This window comes from Callospermophilus lateralis, chromosome 6, assembly GCF_048772815.1.
Source record: "Callospermophilus lateralis isolate mCalLat2 chromosome 6, mCalLat2.hap1, whole genome shotgun sequence".
NCBI classification, from domain to species: domain Eukaryota; kingdom Metazoa; phylum Chordata; class Mammalia; order Rodentia; family Sciuridae; genus Callospermophilus; species Callospermophilus lateralis.
Window position 1 is genome coordinate 34094474 of NC_135310.1, and position 20495 is coordinate 34114968.

Consider the following 20495-nt stretch of genomic DNA (forward strand, 5'->3'; position numbering starts at 1 on the left):
ACATTGATAGGATTTAAATAAGTGAAGCTGAACAAGGATGTCTTACGGGATGGGGAAGACAGCAAGAGTGAAATCATGGTGGTAAAAATGGACATAGGTAGAAAGGGAAGGACTATGGGGCAAAGCACAGCCAATGAGAGTGGGCCCTGAGTGTCAGAAGGAGTGGACTTGATCAGCCACATGAGGGCTGGTGTGGAGCCTCTGAATAATATAGTCAGATTAACAAACAAAGTGAAAAGTGCAGATTTGGGAACAGGATCCACCTGGGATCCTGCTCTCCAGAAGGCAAGTAGCTCCTGAACACCTGTCTTAGTCCATTTGTGCTGCTATAAAACACACACACACACACACACACACACACACACAACTTTATCCCAGGTAATTTATAAAGAACAGAAGTTCATTTCATGTAAGAGAAGCCCAAGATGAAGTCACTGGCATTATGAGGATCTGGAAGATTGGAGCTCAAAGCCTTCAATCATAAAGGAATGATAAGGAGAGGGAAAGGCTAACTTCTCTGATTTGATCAGGTCTTGCTATCCGCATGTGTTGAAATATCACACTGAATCTCATAAGTATGTATGATTAATATATAATAATAGAATTAAAAATCAAATTTTTAATATTTTTTATTTATATATGATGTGGAATGCATTACAATTCTTATTACACATATACAGCGCATTTTTTTCATATCTCTAGTTGTATGCAAAGTATATTTACACTAATTTGTGTCTTCATACATTTACTTTGGATAATATGTCCATCACATTCCACCATTGTTTCTAACCCCATGCCCCTTTCCTTCCCTTCCCACCCCTCTCCCCTATCTAGAGTTTGTCTATTCCTCCCATGCTACCCTTCCCTACCCAACTATGAATCAGCCTCCTTATATCAGAGAAAACTTTTGGCATTTGGGTATTTGGGATTGACTAACTTCACTCACCATTATCTTCTCTAACTCCATCCATTTACCTGCAAATGCCATGATTTTATTCTCTTTTATTGCTGAGTAATATTCCATTGTGTATATATGCCACATTTTTTTTATCCATTAATCTATTGAAGAACATCTAGGTTGGTTCCACTGTTTAGCTATTGTAAATTGTGCTGCTAGAAACATTGAGGTGGCTGTGTCCCTGTAGTGTGCTGTTTTTAAGTCCTTTGGGTATAGACCAAGGAGAGGGGTAACTGGGTCAAATGGTGGTTCCATTCCCAATTTTCCAAGAAATCTCCATACTGCTTTCCATATTGGCTGCACCAACTTGCAATTTTATTAAAAAAAATAAAAAGGCATCAGCATTGGTGACTGGTAAGGGCTGCTGTCTGCTTTCAAAGTAATATGGATCCTTAGCTGGGTGAAGTGGTACCTGCTTGAAGTCCCAGCTACTCAGAGGCTGAAACAGAAGCATCACAAGTTCAAGGCCAGCCTGGGCAACAAAGTGAGACTATATCTTAAAATTTAAAAACATAAATACAAAGGGGTGGAACTCAGTGGGAGAGCACCTCTGAGTACAACTCCCAGCTGAAGAAAACAATGATGGACACTTATTTCTGTGTTCTTATGGCAGAAGGGAGAAGAGAGAAGGGAAAGAGAATGGACCCACTCCCTCAAGCCCTTGTGTGAGGGCTGCGATTCTACCCATGAGGACTTTGTCCTCAGGGTTTAACACTCTTCAAAGGCCCCACTCTTTAATTCTATCACGTTGGCAATTAAGTTTGAACATAGGAGTTTCAGGGGACACATTCAGACCATAGCAACATCCAAGAAGGTAAGTATGTGGCAATTGGTTTAATTCAAGTAGGATGGATAAGAGGTGTGGGCAGGTATGATTGTTGTGACTGGAAAGTAACTTGAAGGAAGCTTAAAGATGAGCAGTAGGAGTTAGAATGAGTCATGTTCTTCTAGTATGTTCCAAATATTCAATGTTCTATAGGTTTTTCAAACATACTATAGAACCAGGCTCAGCCATTAGTAATTGTGGGAAGTCTCTTTTGTACTTTTCCCCCACAAAAATGAATGAAAAAATTTTCAACTTAATTCAGACCTGGGTAGTCACCTCAGTTTCCGTTGCTTGTCTAGAAAGGGGAAGCAACACAGAAAGGGTGATTGGAAAAATGACTGTCATTGACTATTATGGTTTGGATGCGAGGTGTCCCCCAAAAGCTCACATGTGAGACAACCCAGGAAGGTTTGGAGGAGAAATGATAGGGCTACAGACTTAACCTAATTGGTGAATTAATCCCTGATGGGATTAACTGAGTAATAACTGGAGGCAGGTGGGTTATGGCTGGAGGAAGTGATTTACTGGGGCTGTGGCTATGGGGTACATATGGCGTCCCTCTGCCACACTCTTCCTCCAGGATGTTCTGTCTCACTTCAAGCCCCAAGGAATGGAGCCTGCTTTGTATGGTCTAAGACCTCTGAAACTATGAGCCCTCAAATAAACCTTTCCTCCTCTGCAATTGTTCTGACTGGGTCTTTTAGTCACAGCAGTGAAAAGGCTGACTGAAACACTGACAACTACACCAACCTCGAGACCATTTTTATTTCAAATGAGTGTTGCTTGGATTTGCTTGAAGCAAATCCCTTAGTCCAGGGATTCTGATATTTTAAGAGCTACTTAGCTTCACTTTGAGCTTGTGTTACTTTCCCATGTGGTAGAGAAGTAGTGGCACAAACTCCTGAGGTGGCACATTTCCTCTTTCCCATCCAAGAGAAAGGAGAGGGTAGCTATCAGCCACCATAATGCAAAGTCCTGTAATTCCCTATAAATTGGTCAGTTTCAATTTATGTCGAGGATGGGATCGCACAAATGGGTTTAGGCTGCTCAAGAGAGGTGGGGATCTTTCTTAGACAAATGGTGTGCTTAAGAAATTCAGGACCCTGGTAAAGGTCTCATGGAGGAATTGATGCTGGCGGGGAGCGGAAGGCATCATTCTCTGACCTCATCTTCTCCACTGTTTTAGAATATGGACCATAGGACTGGCAGATTCATGTTTCTGCATCATTGTTTCTACGCTCAGCATCTAATAAAAAAACACATGGCAGATAGATATGGGGAGAGAATTAGGGGAGGGACCAGGTAACAATATTTGTCAGTTGAGTGTATGCATGAATGAATGAGGAAAGACAGACAGCTCTTCAGAGAAAATACTTTTATATCAGAGGGATGAGGAAAATTTATTCTTAAAACTTTATAAACTCACTTGGAAAGTTTCTTTTGGGAAAAGGAGGCCATATTTAAGAAAAAGATCTGCAGAGAAATATAGCTCTGTTTTATACATATGAATTGGAAGTTTAAATCCTTAACAAATTGAAATGGCACACACATATTAATCTGGTGATTGTATATGATACAACAATGCATTTGACTAAGGCAATATGTTTTTGTCTAAATGTTAGTGACATACAAGCCTTAAAATTAGATCTTGAAGTACTAGAACTTGTTAATTGGCTTACTTATGTAGATTTACTTGTCTATGAGGGCACAATGTTTAAAGTTTATTTAAATATCAGCATAGAATTTGTGATAATGATACTAGTGTTACTGTTGGAGCAACTACAAGGTGCCTATTGATTTTCATGTACCAGCCATCAAATTCTCAAGTAATCTCATGAATAAGTCCTGTTATCACTGACTTACAGTTAAGGAGACGAGTGGAATTTAAGCAGCTAGAAGCAGAGGTCAAGAGTAATAAAGACTCAAACTCAAGAAAATGTGGTCCAAAATTGCTTTTCCATTATGCTACTTAGGTTCGGTTCCTAGAGGCAGTCTCTTGAGACATGGATTAATGTGCAAATGATTTATTAAGGAAGTTCCAGGAGAACACACTTGCATGGAGAAGAGTTAGACCAGGGAACAAGCAAGACCCAGAACAATGGCAAGATCCAGTTGTAGTTCCAACCTTAACTTCATCCCAGGGAGAACTTAGATCATGTTCCAAGTTGTCCCATCTGAGGCAAGACTTCTGGACATCATGCCCTGTGCCTTTCACCTGCCCCAGAGGCCTGTGTATGTTGTCGAACTACTTGCTGTCTGCAAAGTGAGCCCAAGAGCAGATATCCAATGAAAGTAATTAAAAATAAGGTCTACAGAACTAATGTGGGTGGCGGGTGCACAGGAAAGGTGAAGGCACCTAACGTGATTTGGTAAAGCACTGGCACTGTCTTTTCTAGTGCCCTGCCATTAAAGCCCAGTATATCAACATGGAGGTTGGGAGCCTGATCCAATGCAGATCCCCAGAGTCAAATCTGGGTTTTTCCATTGGGAAAGTCCATTAACTTATATGTACTTTGTTTTTCATTTCTGTGAAATGTGAAGTAATTCCATAAGGTTTGTTTGGAGGATTAAAATGAATATTTATAGACTCTGTGTATAGAAATGTATATAGTCTAGGGCTAGATGGAACATAAGAGCTGTGTGCTGTTACCAGCACACAATCATGTCACACAGCTGGTTGATTGACAGGAGATTACTACTTGTTTCTTGAACTACTTGTGTGTTCATTTAATTTCTTAGATGTAGTGATCTCTGGTTTATTGAATATCTAATTGACTGAAAATTAATTTCCGTGTTAATATAGAGCCAAAAGGTCCTTCACAGTTCATGAGTAAACTGTTAAAATTCAAATATATATAGTGTTAGAAAGTTTCTTTAAAGTCATTTTCCATTTTGTTTGTTATATTCCTGAGGTGTTTGGCCAAAGAACCTAATTAGTTCACATTCAGATATAGATGACTGTAAATGGTAATATTTCACCTTTCTCAAGGAAATTTCCATATTCATCATGTAAAACAGCTTTAATGCTGAGAGCCTATATGGAAATTCAAGAATCAGTAAGCAGAAGAGAAAGACATTTGTGTATAATAGAGGGGGTGATTTTTTTTCTCCTACCTAGCTCTTCCAGGGAATTTACTAAAGTATTGTTGTTATTAACTTACCCAGATTCAGTTAAGAGTTGTAAATAAAAAGGAGGAGTAAAATATAAGCATTTTTTTTGTGACAGTGATCCTAAGAGAAGAGAAAAGACAATTTCAGGTAACCTGTGAATGGTGCACATATGTATCAATGAATTCATGATATGTATTTGAGTTTGTTCATTAGGACTTTTGGCAACAAGTAACAGAAACCCAAATTGAAGTACCTTAAGAAAAAGAATTGATTTAGTAATTAACAGGAAGATTGAATAAGTAAACCACAGAACGGCAGACATATAGCTGGTTTCAAAACCACCTTAAAGTAGGTGTTCAAACTTTGGCTAAGACTGTCCTGACTGCCTCTGGAACTTCTCTGTGTGCTGACTCTCTCTCATCTCCCTGCACGCTCCATGTGCTTGGAACATCAGGGACTTTGTACTTGCTAGAACTTGAGACTTGCTGAACCTCACAATATCCAGCTTCTAGAAGATTCCTTTTTATAGTTTGAAAAATAAAAAGATTTCTTTTTATAGTCTGAAAAATTCCCAAGGCAAGACTAGGAGGTTGATATCTATCCCTAAACTGGTCAACTGTGCCCGGCGGCAAGGTCAGGTATGAAGATGGCAGTTCCCCTGAGAATTCCAATTGCAGTAAGGGGTGAACTATTCCCAGAGTTCCCTCTTCCTCAGTTCTTCCTCTTTCTTCATCCCTTTCCTTCATCTGTATCTGACATGACCTCTTCTTGCAGTCACCTTCTGGGATTTAGCTGCCAGTCCGTTCATGCTCCAGAGCTGTGAGAGGATGAATTTGAGACACTTGACACCACATCAGCAAATTGGGCTTTGCTTTGATCCTTGATTTTTCTCAGAGTGGAGTATCTTTGGGTGAAGATCCCATTCCCTTGTTCAGTTTAGTCACCTTTCATTACTGAGAAGCACTGTTAGATTGAAGAGCCCCCCCACCCAGTGGGCATGAGGGTAAGGCATGCATCACCACAGCCACATGTGGGATCACAAGGGGGTCTACCTATGCTGCTAGCTCTGGCTGGAGTGTTATCACAGGCAGAACCACACCATGAGCCAGCTAACCTTTGGATGCCCTTTGTCAGAGATAATTTATGGGCTTTTATGTGGACAGCAACGTGGGCCTCAGGTGGGTATGTAAAGCAGAGTGCCAGGAACAAGAACAGGCAAGAAGAGTGATAGGGATTTACAGAATTTCCAGCTCATTACAGATTCCACCCATTACCTCTTCCCTTTGTTTCAATTTTTAATTTATTGAGCTCAGCTGAAAGTTGTCTTTGCAGAACTGTTTCATTCTTCCATGCATGTTTCAACAAGCAAGAAGCCACATCTTAAATTGATAGACTTGGAAGAATGAGCTTAGTTAGGAAAATTGCTCAAAAGAGCCGCAGTTACCTCCCTGTGTCTCTCTAATAGAGCTTAGTGTACTGGACAGGACAAGAAAGGCATTTCTCTCTCTTTTTACTTCCAAATTAAAAACTGAAGCAGGACATACATATGTTTAACTACAGAGAAAGACATTATTTAACCTCAATCATGAAAAGAAACATATCTGTATCAATATGTGTCACAATAATTACAGGAACAATCCTAAGCTAGGTCTAAATGTACAAATCTGCAAGTCCTTAGTTCATGATTTAAAATTGGGGATGGGGGCCAGATCAGTTTCCTAAGACAGCCATGATGAATGGACAGCTTCAAACAGCAGAACTTTATCCTCTTAATGGAGGTCTGAAATCAAGGGATGGGCAGAGCCAGTATCCCTTCCACAACTGTGGGGAGAACTTTTCCTTCATTGGCCTTTCGCCAATGTGTCTGTGTGTGTCTGTGGCCAAATCTCCCTTTCCTTTCCCTTATAAAGACACCAGTCCTTGGGTGTAGAGCCCATCCTTATCCAGTATGACTTCATCTGAATCTATTACATCCGCAGAGACCCTATCTCCAAATAAGGTCATATTCTCAGGTTCCAAGTGAACATAAATTTTTAAAAATGTTTTATTTGTTCTTTTTAGTTATACATGACAATAGTATCTATTTGGACACATTATACATACACAGAGTTCAACTTCCCATTCTTGTGGTTGTATATGATGTGGAGTTACACTGGTTGTCTGTCTATATATGAGCATAGGAAAGTTGTGTCCAGTTCATTCTACTATCTTTCCTATTCCCATCACCCTTCCCTTTTCTTCATTCCCCTTTGTCTAATCCAATGAAATTCTGTTCTGACCTCCCTCCCCTGCTTATTGTGTGTTAACATCCACATATCAGAGAGAACAATGGGCCTTTGATTTGGGGGGACTGGTTACTTCACTTAGCAAGATAGTCTCCAGTTCCATCTACTTACCAGCAAATGGCATAATTTTATTCTTCTTTATAGCTGAGCAATATTCCATTGTGCATATATACCACCTTTTTATCCATTCATCTGTTGGAAGGCACCTTGGTTCCATAGCTCAGCTATTGTGAATTGAGCTCCTATAAACATTGATGTGGCTGCCTCACTGTAGTTTATGCTGATTTTATGTCTTTTGTTTTAATGCTGAGGAATGGGATAACTGGGTCAAATGGTGGTTTCATTCCAAGTTTTCTGAGAAATCTCCATACTGTTTTCCAGAGTGGTTGCACCAATTTGCAATCCTACCAGAAATGTATAAGTGTACCTTTTTTCCCACATCCTTGCCAACATTCATTAGTACTTGTATTCTTGATTGCCATTATGACTGGAGTGAAATGAAATCTCAGAGTAGTTTTAATTTTTATTTCTCTAATTGCTAGAGATTTTGAACATTTTTTCATATATTTGTTAACTGATCATATTTCTTCTTCTGTGAAGTGTCTGTTCATTTCCTTTATCCATTTATTTTTTGGGGTTATTTGTTTTTTTGGTGTTAATTTTTTTGACCAAGTGAACACAAATTTTGAGGAGATGCTGTTCATCAATAAGTAGAATTAGGTAAAAAAAAATGTGTTTCTTTCAGCAGGTGCTAATGTTTAGGTAAGTGGTTGTTGGAGGTCTGCATATGGATTTGTAAGTTTGTTGATTCTCAGTTACTTTAAAAAATAAGTCCTTTCTGAACAAAATCTGTTTTCTCAGTCAGTGCTGGTGGTAGGGGACAAGCAAAGAGGCACAGTTTTTTCAAGGACTCCCTTCTTTCAAAGACAGAAGGATGATGTTTCCCCTAAGATTTTCCTACCTCCTGTTCTGAAATGGTTTGTTGGCTTTAAGTTGTATGAAACTTTGCAACACTTAATTTTTTTTGTTTGTTTTAACCCACTTCTCAGTCACTTGATTCTTATTTTTCCATGTCTCAACCCACTCTGTGAGGCTCCACCAAGTGCAGATTCTTTGAATCATTTTGTTCCTTCATTCATTTAAAGATGAATATATAGAATGGGTTGATGGGGACTGGGATGGGGATGCTCATTGGCATGCATGCCTACCACTTACAACACCTTGAGTTCAATCTCCAATACACACACACACACACACACACACACACACACACAAATTCTAGAATGGACTGCTGCACTTAAGATTTTGCAATTATATTGTGTCCTTGGTACCAAATTGCATCCACATCTGCCCTCATGCAACTACATAGCTACAGAATGGGAAGAAATTCCCTCTGTCTCACCCAAATAATTAACTAATTTACGAAGTGCAGAGTAGGAAGTTTGCATAGGCTGGGAAACATTCAGAAAAGCCACTTCAGGGGAAAGGACAGAATTCAGAACAAAATAAAGATTGATGTACCAAAGCAAAAGTATGAGTTATAAAATTTGAGGTCTCATGAGAATGGTTATAAAAGTGTATCTTCACCTTTTGACTTTCTGAGTCTGGCTTATTTCTTCAGCATGATGTTCTCTGGTTCCATTTAATTACCTATAAATGACATAATGCCATTTTTCATGACAGAGTAAAACTTCAATATGTATGTATACACCACCTTTTCTTTATCCACTCATCTGCTGATGGACATGTACGCAGAATGTGAATTCTCATGTTTTCTCTCATACATGGAAGACAGTCAGGAAAAGTGGAGAAAACATATCTCATGAAAATAGAGGGGAGACCAGTAATAATAGAAAGTGGGGACTATTGGGACAGAGGAAGAGAAAGGAAAAAGGAGACATAGGGAAATGAACTAGACCAAATTATGCTATGGTATAAATATATCACAACGAAGCCTATTATTATAATTCACGGAGGAAAACCTTTTGAATAAGTATTGAGAACAAAGCATTTATTGACTCTGGTTAATCAGGCAGCCAAAGTATTTTTTAAATGCTAGTCCCTGGTTGAACATATATCTATATGTTCATATATATGAACTAAGTGTGTATATATTTATTAAGTGTTTGTGTGTGTGTGTATATATATACATACACACACATGCATACACACACACTCACTTAGGAAAGAGGACCATAGACATAATTATCCAATTAATTAAAATTAAAAGGTTTATAGTTTGATGCAAAAAAAAAAAAAAACAGAAAAGAAAAGAAAGTGTATCCTCAGCGTTCTAAGTAGAGACTCAGAAGGTGGCAGATTGCAGGTTGAGCCACAGCTGGGAGTGTGCCAAAGAGATCTGTGGGCGAGGCACACAGGTGGCCTCCCAGGAGAAGATGGTGGGTTGAGTGACTGGAAAGATGTGAACAAGCTGAAACATCAGGAACGAGGGTCGGAAAGAATTTAAGGGGAGGGAAAACATGGCCGGTTCAAGGGTGTGAGGGTTAGATTTAGTTGCTCACATGAGATGCCAGGAAAGTACTGGAGTTGAGATAATCAGGAAACTGGAAGGAAACTTAGGGACCCTACCTCATTGATGCTGGCTTCATGTTCAATTCAATGAATAGTTACTACAGATGCCCTGTGCCGCAGGGGCTGTCTTGTGCCTATTTGACCTGCATAGAGATGGTAAGAGATAATGGGGTCAGGAAAATCAGTATAAATAGGAGCTCTTGACTCTCCAGGTTCAGTTTTACGGTCAGTGTTAATTTCCTCCTTGATCTTTCCCTGTTTTGGCAGCTTTATGGTATTGTTTGTTTCTTTTTATATTTTACTGCTAAGACCTCAAAAGTGTATCCCAAAGCTCTGTGCTGAATTGACAAAGACTTTTTGAATGTGTAACTGATGTGATTCTGCAATTTGTATTTGGGGTAAAAATGGAAATGCATAACTCACTTGAATTAAATGAATGAAAGATGAAAAAAAAATAAAAAAATAATTAAAAAAAAAAAGTCCAGATTGAAGTCTTCCCCTCTCTTTCTCCTCTGTGTTTTGGGTCCAAGGCTGTTCTTCTGCCATGCAACTTGGCTCACAGATCACCCAGAGGGGTCAGGCCATCCTTGCCTATCAAGATAGCCTTTCTTTTTCTTTGTCTCAGCTCTCAAACCCTCTCAATGTTGCCAAGGACTTGTTTCTTCCAAGCCTTTTTATCTTCTTCCACCATCAGCACCCAGGTTCACAGAAAGTTTCCTTGTTCTTTTATAAGTAGTTCTTTTCTCAAGAAATCCTCATTTTTTTTTTCAGGTGGTACCCTCAGTTTGTCATCCAGAAGTCAGATTAGACTTGAATTCTCCTTGAAGATCTCACCAGGTTTCAAACAGAGGCCTTGGTGTCTGCTCTCTTTAGGGAAGAGCACAATGACAAGCTATGGGAAGGGGGTGGCACAGAGACCAGCAGACGCTCAGCATACTGCTATTACACTGGTGATGGTTCTTTGATGGAAGGGTTGTGTGGTGGTTCTTGCTAGTGGTTCGAAGGGGAACCTCTTGGCCTTAACTAGTAGTAGCATCACTTCCACTGATGATAGCTGTTGCCTGCTAGCCTGCTTTATTGAAGGTGTTCATCCTCCCTCCCACTGGCAGCAACTTCTGGGGTCCTTGGTGCCCCTCCAACACATCTTCTGCAATTATGCACTGCAGTAGAAGAGATTGTGCTATCAGAGCAGCCTAGTTTCAAATCACAATGTGGTACTATGGTTTGTTGCCTGATCTCTCTGAGTCTCAGTGTTCACATCAGTAAGAAAAGAAAGCTAATAACATTTTAGCTTATAGATATGTTATAAATATTAAGTGAAATATATGGAATAACTACTGTGGTATCTGGCGAAATAGTAGGTATGAAATAAAACAATGTATTGGCAGCCTGGGAACTTGGTGTTAGTTTCAATTGTTCTTATAACAACAGCAACAACAAAAACACTTTCTCTTAAAATATTTTTTAACAGTTTATTTGAAGTTCCATACCCGCCAGCATCATCACCCACACTCTTAGCTCCTGTCACCATGCCTCAACAAAGGCTTCTAGTTCCCTGAGGCTGACTTGACAGCAGCCAACTCTCTAGTACCTGATTGGCTCCTTTGCAGGACCTTCCTTGAAGAGATCAGCACAACCTTCAAGTTCTCCTAAACTTATAAGGCATTTAGCAAAAATCTTACATGTCTGAATATTTTGCTGTTGATGTATTACCAGTGCCCTGTCTCCTTTGGAGTACTGAGGTACCCAAATAAGTCCAGTCTCAAAAAAATTCAATCTAGATATGGAAGCTATATTCTAATCGAAATTCTGGGTTACACTTCTGTGCAATCATTGTTTATTTTGCAACTGTGCTTGCACAATAACTGTCATTTTCAAGCAAAATAGAAAATCATTTCTGGCTTCAGGGCTCATGATCTTTTACAGACAAGACAAGTACAAACAAAACCATGTGAAATGTTATTTCCATGAATATGATGTAAAAAAAAAAAAAGTATGGGTGAGTTTATGGGTGATTCATCATGTCACACAAAACAAAACAGAACTTAAAAACCTGAATTCTTTTGCTGCTCATTTCAGACCTTTACCCACTACATACCATTTCCCTTTTGGCTGCTCAGATTTTCTTACAGAAAAGAGAAAAGCTATGGAAAAATATTTTTAAAAATGCAAAACTCTCAGAGAAAATGGTTAAAAACACTTCATCTAAATATGCAAGTCTAAAATAGAGATCAGGCAAAGGTTTGAAAATTCAATGTCTACACTTGACTGATTAGAGCAAATCACACAAAAGTTGATGAACTCTAAGCCAGCCAAACTGTTGGAAATCTAGGAGCACACCAGGGCTTCTTGATTGACAGAATCCTTTAGCTAATGGTTACACCTCCAGCCTGGCAAGGCAAAGAACCAAGCCAACTTCCTTGCCCATTTTATTTTAACCCATTTCCAGTTTCCCCCTCTCAAGTCATGCATTGTCCCAGGAGCACATCGTTAATAACATGGTTTTGAGGTTTTTTTTTCTCTCCAAACATCTAATAATAAAATTGTTATTAGAATGTGTTATTTTATTTTCTTTTTTTTATTGGTTATTCAAAACATTACAAAGATTGCAGAATCACATCAGTTACACATCCACATTTTTACATAATGCCATAATAGTAACTGTTGTATTCTGCTAGCTTTCCTATCCTCTACTATCCCCCCTCCCCTCCCCTCCCCTCCCATCTTCTCTCCCTACCCCATCTACTGTAATTCATTTATCTCCTTATTTTATCATTAAAATAAAAATATCCATTTTTGAGCCCTACCTTGTGCCCAGTCCCATGTATTTATAATGATGAATGAGACACCATCTGTAATCTCTAGTAGAGATGGGTAAAATAACTTTTTGAGGTGGAGGAGAGTAAGATATGTTTTCTTCTTCTTTTTTTCCCCTTCTATTTGCAGGGGTGGGGGGAAAGGGGGAAGAGGGAGGAGGAGCAATGTTCAGTGAAGCCTAGAAGAGAGAGTGAGCAAGTTTTGAAACAGCAGCTCTGCAGAATGGGTAAATGGAAACAAAAGTGAATTTAAAACAAAGAGAGCAGATTAGCAAAGACCTGTCATTCTCAGAGTGAATGGTAACTAATCTTTGTTGTTGCTGTTGTCATCTCGATTATCACCATCATCATCATCGTCTCCAGAACAGATTATACTTGAACCACATAATCTTCACCTGACTTGAGAATATCCCTTTGAAGAATAGATAGTCATCCATGCTAGTTTTGTGCTTGTAGTGGGATATCACAGGGTGTTTTCATCGATCGCATCCCCATCTCCTTTGTGTTTGTGTAGGTGGAGCCAGTGATACAGCGGGGCCATGAGAACCTGGTCCACCACATCCTGCTCTATCAGTGCAGCAGCAGCTTCAATGACAGTGTCCTGGACTATGGCCATGAGTGTTACCACCCCAACATGCCCGACGCCTTCCTCACCTGCGAGACTGTGATTTTTGCCTGGGCCATTGGTGGAGAGGTGGGGCTGATAATTACTGAGTTGTAACACAATCATCATGTTTCCCTCTCACATAGTATAGTGCTAATAGTTATAAGTAAAGCTTTACATGCTATTTTTTGATATGAGAGTGGAGTATTTTTATTTTCAAAGGAAAGGATTCTTTCCTTAAGTCATTTTATTTGATCAATGATTGACTAATCTTGTTCTAAAAGGTTGAAATTTCTTTGAGAATGTTTGGTTTATGAATGGAGAATAGCTCTCAGGGACTTTCAAAGGACACTGACTCATGGAGTTTTCCATGTTTAGGGTTTTTCCTATCCACCTCATGTTGGATTATCCCTTGGCACTCCATTAGATCCTCACTATGTGCTTCTAGAAGTCCATTATGATAATCCGACACATAAGAAAGGTGAGTTCATTCTTCATATATTTTACCTATGAGTTTAATAAAGTTTTATAACTTGCCTTTATCAGAAGTGAAGCAAAATAGCAACCAATATTAGAAGGAGTAAACCTAAACGTTTTTCATCCAAACTAGGATCATTTTTGGAGTGAAAGAGGGTACTATCCATAATTACCCTGGGACAATAGTCATTAACCAGCACAAACCAGGCAAATGGGTATGTGTAGTCATTCCAATAGGTTTCCAATACCTATTAGGAAGTTCAGCAATAGCCTTTTTTTCCCTCTGTGATAAATTAGTTCCAAGTATATGATGCTCATAAAACATTTTCTGTTTAACTATCCATATGGAAAAGCTACCGTCCATCACATTAAAAATATTAAGCATTTTGTTATGTGGCAGGCAAGTCAAATATATTCAAGAACTATGTAATGCAACTGGGTCATGTGGTAGAGAGATAAGTGTAAAGACATGCATTTGATTTCTGATTTACTTATGTAATATTCTAAAACTAAAAAAATGATAAGTTCAATGTGAAATTGTCAACAGAAGCAACCTCTAGTAATTATTTTACTTTGATTTATGCCATTATTCCAAATACTGAGTACCAATATGCAATGAATTTGAGTTGAAGGATATGATATGAGTGAAAAATTCAGTGTCCCCACCCACAGAGAAATTAGAGTTCAGTTGGAAAGAACAATAATCAGATACTCATAGAAATTAATGTAAAATTAAACATATGTCATTTGATCCAAAAGGGTGGTACCTGGCACTCCGAGAGATTTAACTTGGTGGCCTGATCTAGCCAGGAGTATGTGGTGGGTCGTCTACAAAGTCTTCCTGGAATAAGAAACTTCTTAAGGCTGTAGGTACAAACTCAGTATTGTGAAGGAAGTCAATTAATTTCAAAGTTAGTGGAACAGATTTATACATTCTCCCCGGTCATAATAACCAGGGAGTGTGCCTTATTTATTTTTTAATCTTCACACTGCCTAATGTAGTACTTACTGTTCACAGTAGTAAATGTAATAGATGTAATACCAGTGTGTTTGAGTGACTTAAAAACATAAGAGAATGGGGGCAAACTATAAAGAAAGTTAATCTTTAGTAGTTTATTAGCAGATGGATTCTAGCCTGAGGGATTTGTACCCCTAAGTAAATGATATTGAACTTTATCTCTAAATAATATGAAATAAAACTTTTGGAGGGTTATTCTATGTTCTAATGAATGGCTGTAGAGTTTCTACTCTCTACATTAGATAACTGTGAAATAAATCAGCTCAGTAACTCAAACATCTCTCCCTAGTTTGCCTGTGAGTTTATCAAGGTTGCAAACAATATGGCGACCCATGCTTTAATTTCTTTTGATGAAGCTGATTGCTGGGGTCCATTAATATCTTCTTGTATTCCTTAACCTTGTGAGATTTTACAGAAAACGAGTGAATCCATTTCAACTGAATATAGAAACTTTCTTTTTAAGAATCCCAACTCACTTTTAATTATGTGCTTTTGTTCCAGGATTAATAGATAGTTCTGGGCTAAGGTTATTTCATACGATGGATATAAGGAAATATGATGCTGGGGTGATCGAAGCTGGCCTCTGGGTGAGCCTTTTCCATACCATCCCTCCAGGGATGCCTGAGTTCCGGTCCGAGGGTCACTGTACTCTGGAATGCCTACAGGAGGTATGCAGTGTCCGTGTCTGTGAGCTACTGTCTACCTATTAAACAATACTCTTAGCAACTATGGTGTGAAGAATTCCTTGCTTGTTTATTATGGATCTTTTTCTTGTTTGTACCTTGTAAAGCCATGATTGTCATTTCAGCATGACTTTCAACTGCCTTTTTTAAATCTTGAAGGTTACAGGAGGAGAATTCAGGAGGCAAGAATAACTGCATGGTGCTTTCCTTCCTACTCTGACCTCTTTGTTTCATATAAGACACTATGTCATTGTCACAATTTCTACCTTTGTTTTCAAAGTCTCTTTTTCCTTTCTCTGCCTTTTATTCACACATAATTTTTCCATAATTCATTTTCATTTTTTCTGCTTTCCAGTTTCCTTCCCTCTTTCACCAAAGAGCAAGAATAACTATTGTAGAAATACATATTGTATAAGAAAAAAACGTGAATATAATAATGATTATTTTTACTTATAATTCTTTTTCTAGAAGTGTTTTAATATGGATCATAGTCTTTGTGAACTCTAAGATACTGCAGTTGTAGGTAGTATGGGAAACTGGTGAAATGAAAAAAATATGCTCTTCTGAGCTATCTAGACCAAGATATCTAGTTATCTAGATATCTTGATATCTTGATCAAAAGACTCCTGAACTGCCATGGCAACATTTACTAGCTGTAGAACCAAGGGAATCTCATTCATTCCACTGACCATACTGGTCTTATCTGGTAAAGTCGGGGGACCATAGAATCCTCTTTTCTAGAGTTTCTATTTTCAGGTTACTGACATGCTGGAATCGTTTTGCCAGGAGTGTTGACCGCCTCTTTGCTTCCTAAAAGAAGGTAAAGGAAGGATACGTTTAGGTGTGGTATGGTAGGTTCCCTTTCTTGCCTCCTGGCAGATTCGCTTTACAAACAGAACATTGAACTATCCAGATTCACAATGCTTGGCAGCTCAACCATTCATTTGATTTGCCTTAGCTTTTCTTCTCAGTTGTCCCTCCAACTATGTTTCAGGTGTACTGTCTGAACATGCACTTGTTTGGCCTCATCAGTTCTTCCTTGCTGTCCCCCGCAGGCTCTGGAAGCTGAAAAGCCAAGTGGAATCCACGTGTTCGCTGTTCTTCTCCACGCTCACCTGGCTGGCAGAGGCATCAGGCTGCGTCATTTTCGCAAAGGGGAGGAAATGAAATTACTCGCTTATGATGATGACTTTGACTTCAATTTCCAGGAGTTTCAGTATCTAAAGGAAGAACAAACAATCTTACCAGTATGCATGTTTTTGTTCTTTTTCACTGACTCTTTTAAAAGTCATGAGAACATTTATCAGCTGAGATGTAGCAGAGTTTCTACCAGTGAAATGAATTGCTCATCATAACCATAACCTGAAAGCCACCCACTGTGGATATTGCATAACTCAAAGGGAATGTGTTTGATCTGCTTTCCAAAATCGCAACTCATTTTTATTACTATTCTCATGGGAAATTAAAGTTCTTGATTTAAAAATAAAGAAAAACAGAAAACAATCAAACAACAACAACAACAACAAGCCCTCAACAATCAGCAAAATCTGATTACTAAGCATGAATCCTTTTTTCTTGATTCCCTAGTTAGTGATTCTTTGGGTTGCAATTCTCATAATGATGAAATTGGATGTTTCTTTATACTATCTTGAAGAATAGAATTTCTTTTTGGAAGTTTCATTTCAGTAAAAAAATTTAAAATGTAAGGTATTTCTTTCCTTTTACAAAAGTATTCAGATGGTTAATTACACTCTGCTGTGCACCTCCGCTTGCAACAACAAATGAGGTTATAGTGGAAGGACAGAAGAAAATCTCACATCTTAAAACAGTGACACCTTTTTATTCCTTTAATTTTATGATGCTTCATTTTCTCAAATATATTATTCCATGGCCCTCAAGCTCAGTAGTCGCATCATTTTCTACTCTTGATGCATTCTTAAAAGTCAGATTCTTATACAATTTTTATTAAGTGACTGTAACATTAACATTTTCTCTACATAATGCTGGATACAGGGTTTTCAGATGAGGTGAACTGCCAGGCAAAGTCACAGCACAGGAGGTTTTGAAGGAAAAGGTGAAAAGCAGAAAAACTACGAAGAGGAAGAGGGACCTCACTATTTTAAGGATTATCCCTTACATCCAACCAGTTTTATGGTGGTATCTCAGAACTTCCTAAATGGTTGCATGAGTAGGATACTGACCTCTCAGTCCTCTGAGTAGCAGGGCAGGTAAAACAGATCTAGGGGCCACTGCCCATAGATGGCAGCCTCTGCTTCAGTGAATGGTTGTTCTGTGTTCCGTCCACTTTCCTGAATGAGGAGCCATAAAAACATTCTGGACGGGTGTTGTAATGTTCAAAAGGTTGGAAATCATGGAAACAATAAATCATTACAAGTTCTGTTGTACCATAAAGACATGACTACATAAAATAATGTAAATGAATAAGTAATCACAATACTTAGGATCTATGACTAACATTTCATTAAATATTTAATCTCTACTAAGGACTAAACATGTATATATCACTTAACAGTTTCTCAGTAGCTGTGCAAAATAACTCTTCAGTTGCCATACAAATTATCCAGCTAGAATACTGTGGAGTCTGGCCTGATCTTCTCTTGAATGAAACTTCTAGAAGCATCCATTCATACAGCATGTATTGATTGTTGGTCTACAAATGAAACAGCATAAAGCTGCAGCCTGAAAGTTTTTCCTTTTATGTTTTAGGGAGATAACCTAATTACTGAATGTCGATACAACACCAAGGATAGAGTCGTGATGACTTGGGTAAGAAGGGTTTTATGATAATTAAAGTTCACTTATGAAGCTGAAGAAATAACCTTTGGTTTTTAAAGAACAAATTCAGAAACCATTTCTATTTGAAAAGAAAAGTCTGGAACATCCTAAAGGTGAAATCAGAGGTGATTTAGTTACTAAATAATGACTGATATTATGGTAATAATTGCAGCATAATTTATGGACTCTTTCATGAAAAGCTGTCCTTAGTCTTTTAGCTTTTCCTCACCAAGTATGATAAGACATGGGTCATTAACCGATGACTCCAGTTGGGACTTAGATAAATCTAGACTTCAAAGGGAAGAATGAACCACATGATCTCAGAGCCTGACCCAAAGAGAGATCTGGTCCCAACGGAGTTAGTGAGTAGTTCTGCTAAGCCTTCAAAAAGAGATAATTCATGGCTTGCTCAGTCTCATCCACAAAACACAAAAAGACAGAATGCCTCCCACCAGCTCATTTTATGAAATTAGATTTGGTATAATTCCAGTAAAAGATAATTTAGAATATTTTCGTGGTTTACAGCTTTTGGTATCCTTCTTCACCTTCTCCTATTTTTTTTTAAATTTTAAAAACTGTTTTCATTTTTAGCTTGTATATGGAAATAGTTGATTCTAAAATCTACTTAAAAGAGCAAAGGATTTGCAATAAGCAAGACTGATAAAAAGAACAAGATGGGAAATAAACTAACTAGTTATGAAGGTTATTTTAAAGCTGTAGTAATTAATACAATGTGGTTTAGGTTCAGAGTTAACAGTGGAAAATAATTGGGTTTCCAAAAATAGACCCACAGACAGAGTATTCAGATCAATGGGAAAGGGTGGAATTTTTATTAAAGGATGCTGGCACTATTGAGTATCCATATGACGAAAATAAAATTGGGTCTTCATTTCAAAAATATACACAAAAATCAATTCCAGATAGATTAAATATTTAAATGCAAAAGAGCAAAATTTTAAACCATTGGAAGGCTGAGCACAGTGGTGCATGCCTGTAATCTCAGCAACCCAGGAGGCTGAGGCAGGAGGATCACAAGTTCAAGGGCAGCTTCAGCAACTTAGTAAGGCCTCAAGAAACCTGGCAACGGGCTGGGGATGTGGCTCAAGCGGTAGCGTGCTCCCCTGGCATGCGTGCGGCCCGGGTTCCATCCTTAGCACCACATAAAACAAAGATGTTGTGTCCGCAGAAAACTAAAAAAAATTCAGAAACTTGGCAAGACCCTGTCTCAACATAAAAATGTAAAAAGACTGGTGATAGCTCAGCAGTAAAGTGCTCCTGAGTACAATTGCTAGTAGCAACCAACAAACCAATCAACAAAAATTGAAACATGTTTGAATAGATCTAAATTACCTTTGAGTAGTAAAGAATTTCTTAAACAATGAAACTAAAAACACAAACCATAAATAAAAAAGTGATGAATTTAGCTGCCTTGAAGCATTTTGTTACCAAAAGATACTCATAAGAAAATGAAGACAATTTTTATTTTGAAAATAAATATTTTAATACATAGATTTAACAAAGTATTAATATATAGCATATAAAAGAAATTCCATAAATCACTAACAGAAGACAAGCATATAATAGAACAGAGAGAAAGACAAAAAAGTCACAGAAATTAAAACATGAGTAAATAGTTCATATAGGAAAATATGTTGAATTTTCTTTGAACATAGGGTTATGCCTATGTAAACAGGAATGGGGTATTATTTATTTATTTATTTATTTTTAAAGAGAGAGAGAGAGAGAGAGACAGAGAGAGAATTTTTTTTAATATTTATTTTTTAGTTATTGGTGGACACAACATCTTTGTTTGTATGTGGTGCTGAGGATCGAACCCGGGCCGCACGCATGCCAGGTGAGTGCACTACCGCTTGAGCCACATCCCCAGTCCAAGAATGGGGTATTTTAAACCCACCATATTGGCAACATTTAAAATTGTATTTCTAGTGTGTCAAAACTGCAATACTCATTCACAGTTAATGGGAGTGTAAGTTTGTAAAATAACTGAGGAGAAACATAACATAATATATATATATATATATCTCCTAGTAAAGTTGGAGCTTTGCATATGCTCTGCCTAGTTCTGTTTCTATGCAGATTTACCCTTAGAGTAACATTGGCAGAATGTATTCCAAGAAAGAAATATGTACAATATTCATAGTAACAGTTAATAACACAGGAACAAAAAAAGAGGAACATCTCAAATATCCATCAAAAGCAGAATAAATAAATACATTATTACATATTCCATATAACAAAATAGCATATTGTTATGAAAATCAGTTAAATAAAACTACACGTTAATGTGAATCTGTCTGAAGAACACAGCATTGATTGAAAGAGCAGGTTTGCACAGGATACATGTAATGTGAAATGTATGTAAAGCTCA

The 20495-nt window shown here is 38.0% G+C and overlaps 1 protein-coding gene across 1 annotated transcript in view; it reads left to right on the top strand.

Moving 5' to 3' along the window:
* Positions 1-20495, top strand: part of Moxd1 (monooxygenase DBH like 1) — a 78632-nt gene that overhangs the window by 45073 nt on the left and 13064 nt on the right. The window contains exons 5-9 of the mRNA XM_076859727.2: positions 13043-13222; positions 13511-13613; positions 15129-15295; positions 16366-16557; positions 18038-18097. Coding sequence (XP_076715842.2) covers positions 13043-13222; positions 13511-13613; positions 15129-15295; positions 16366-16557; positions 18038-18097 — 702 coding nt within the window. The remainder of the gene's footprint in view (positions 1-13042; positions 13223-13510; positions 13614-15128; positions 15296-16365; positions 16558-18037; positions 18098-20495) is intronic.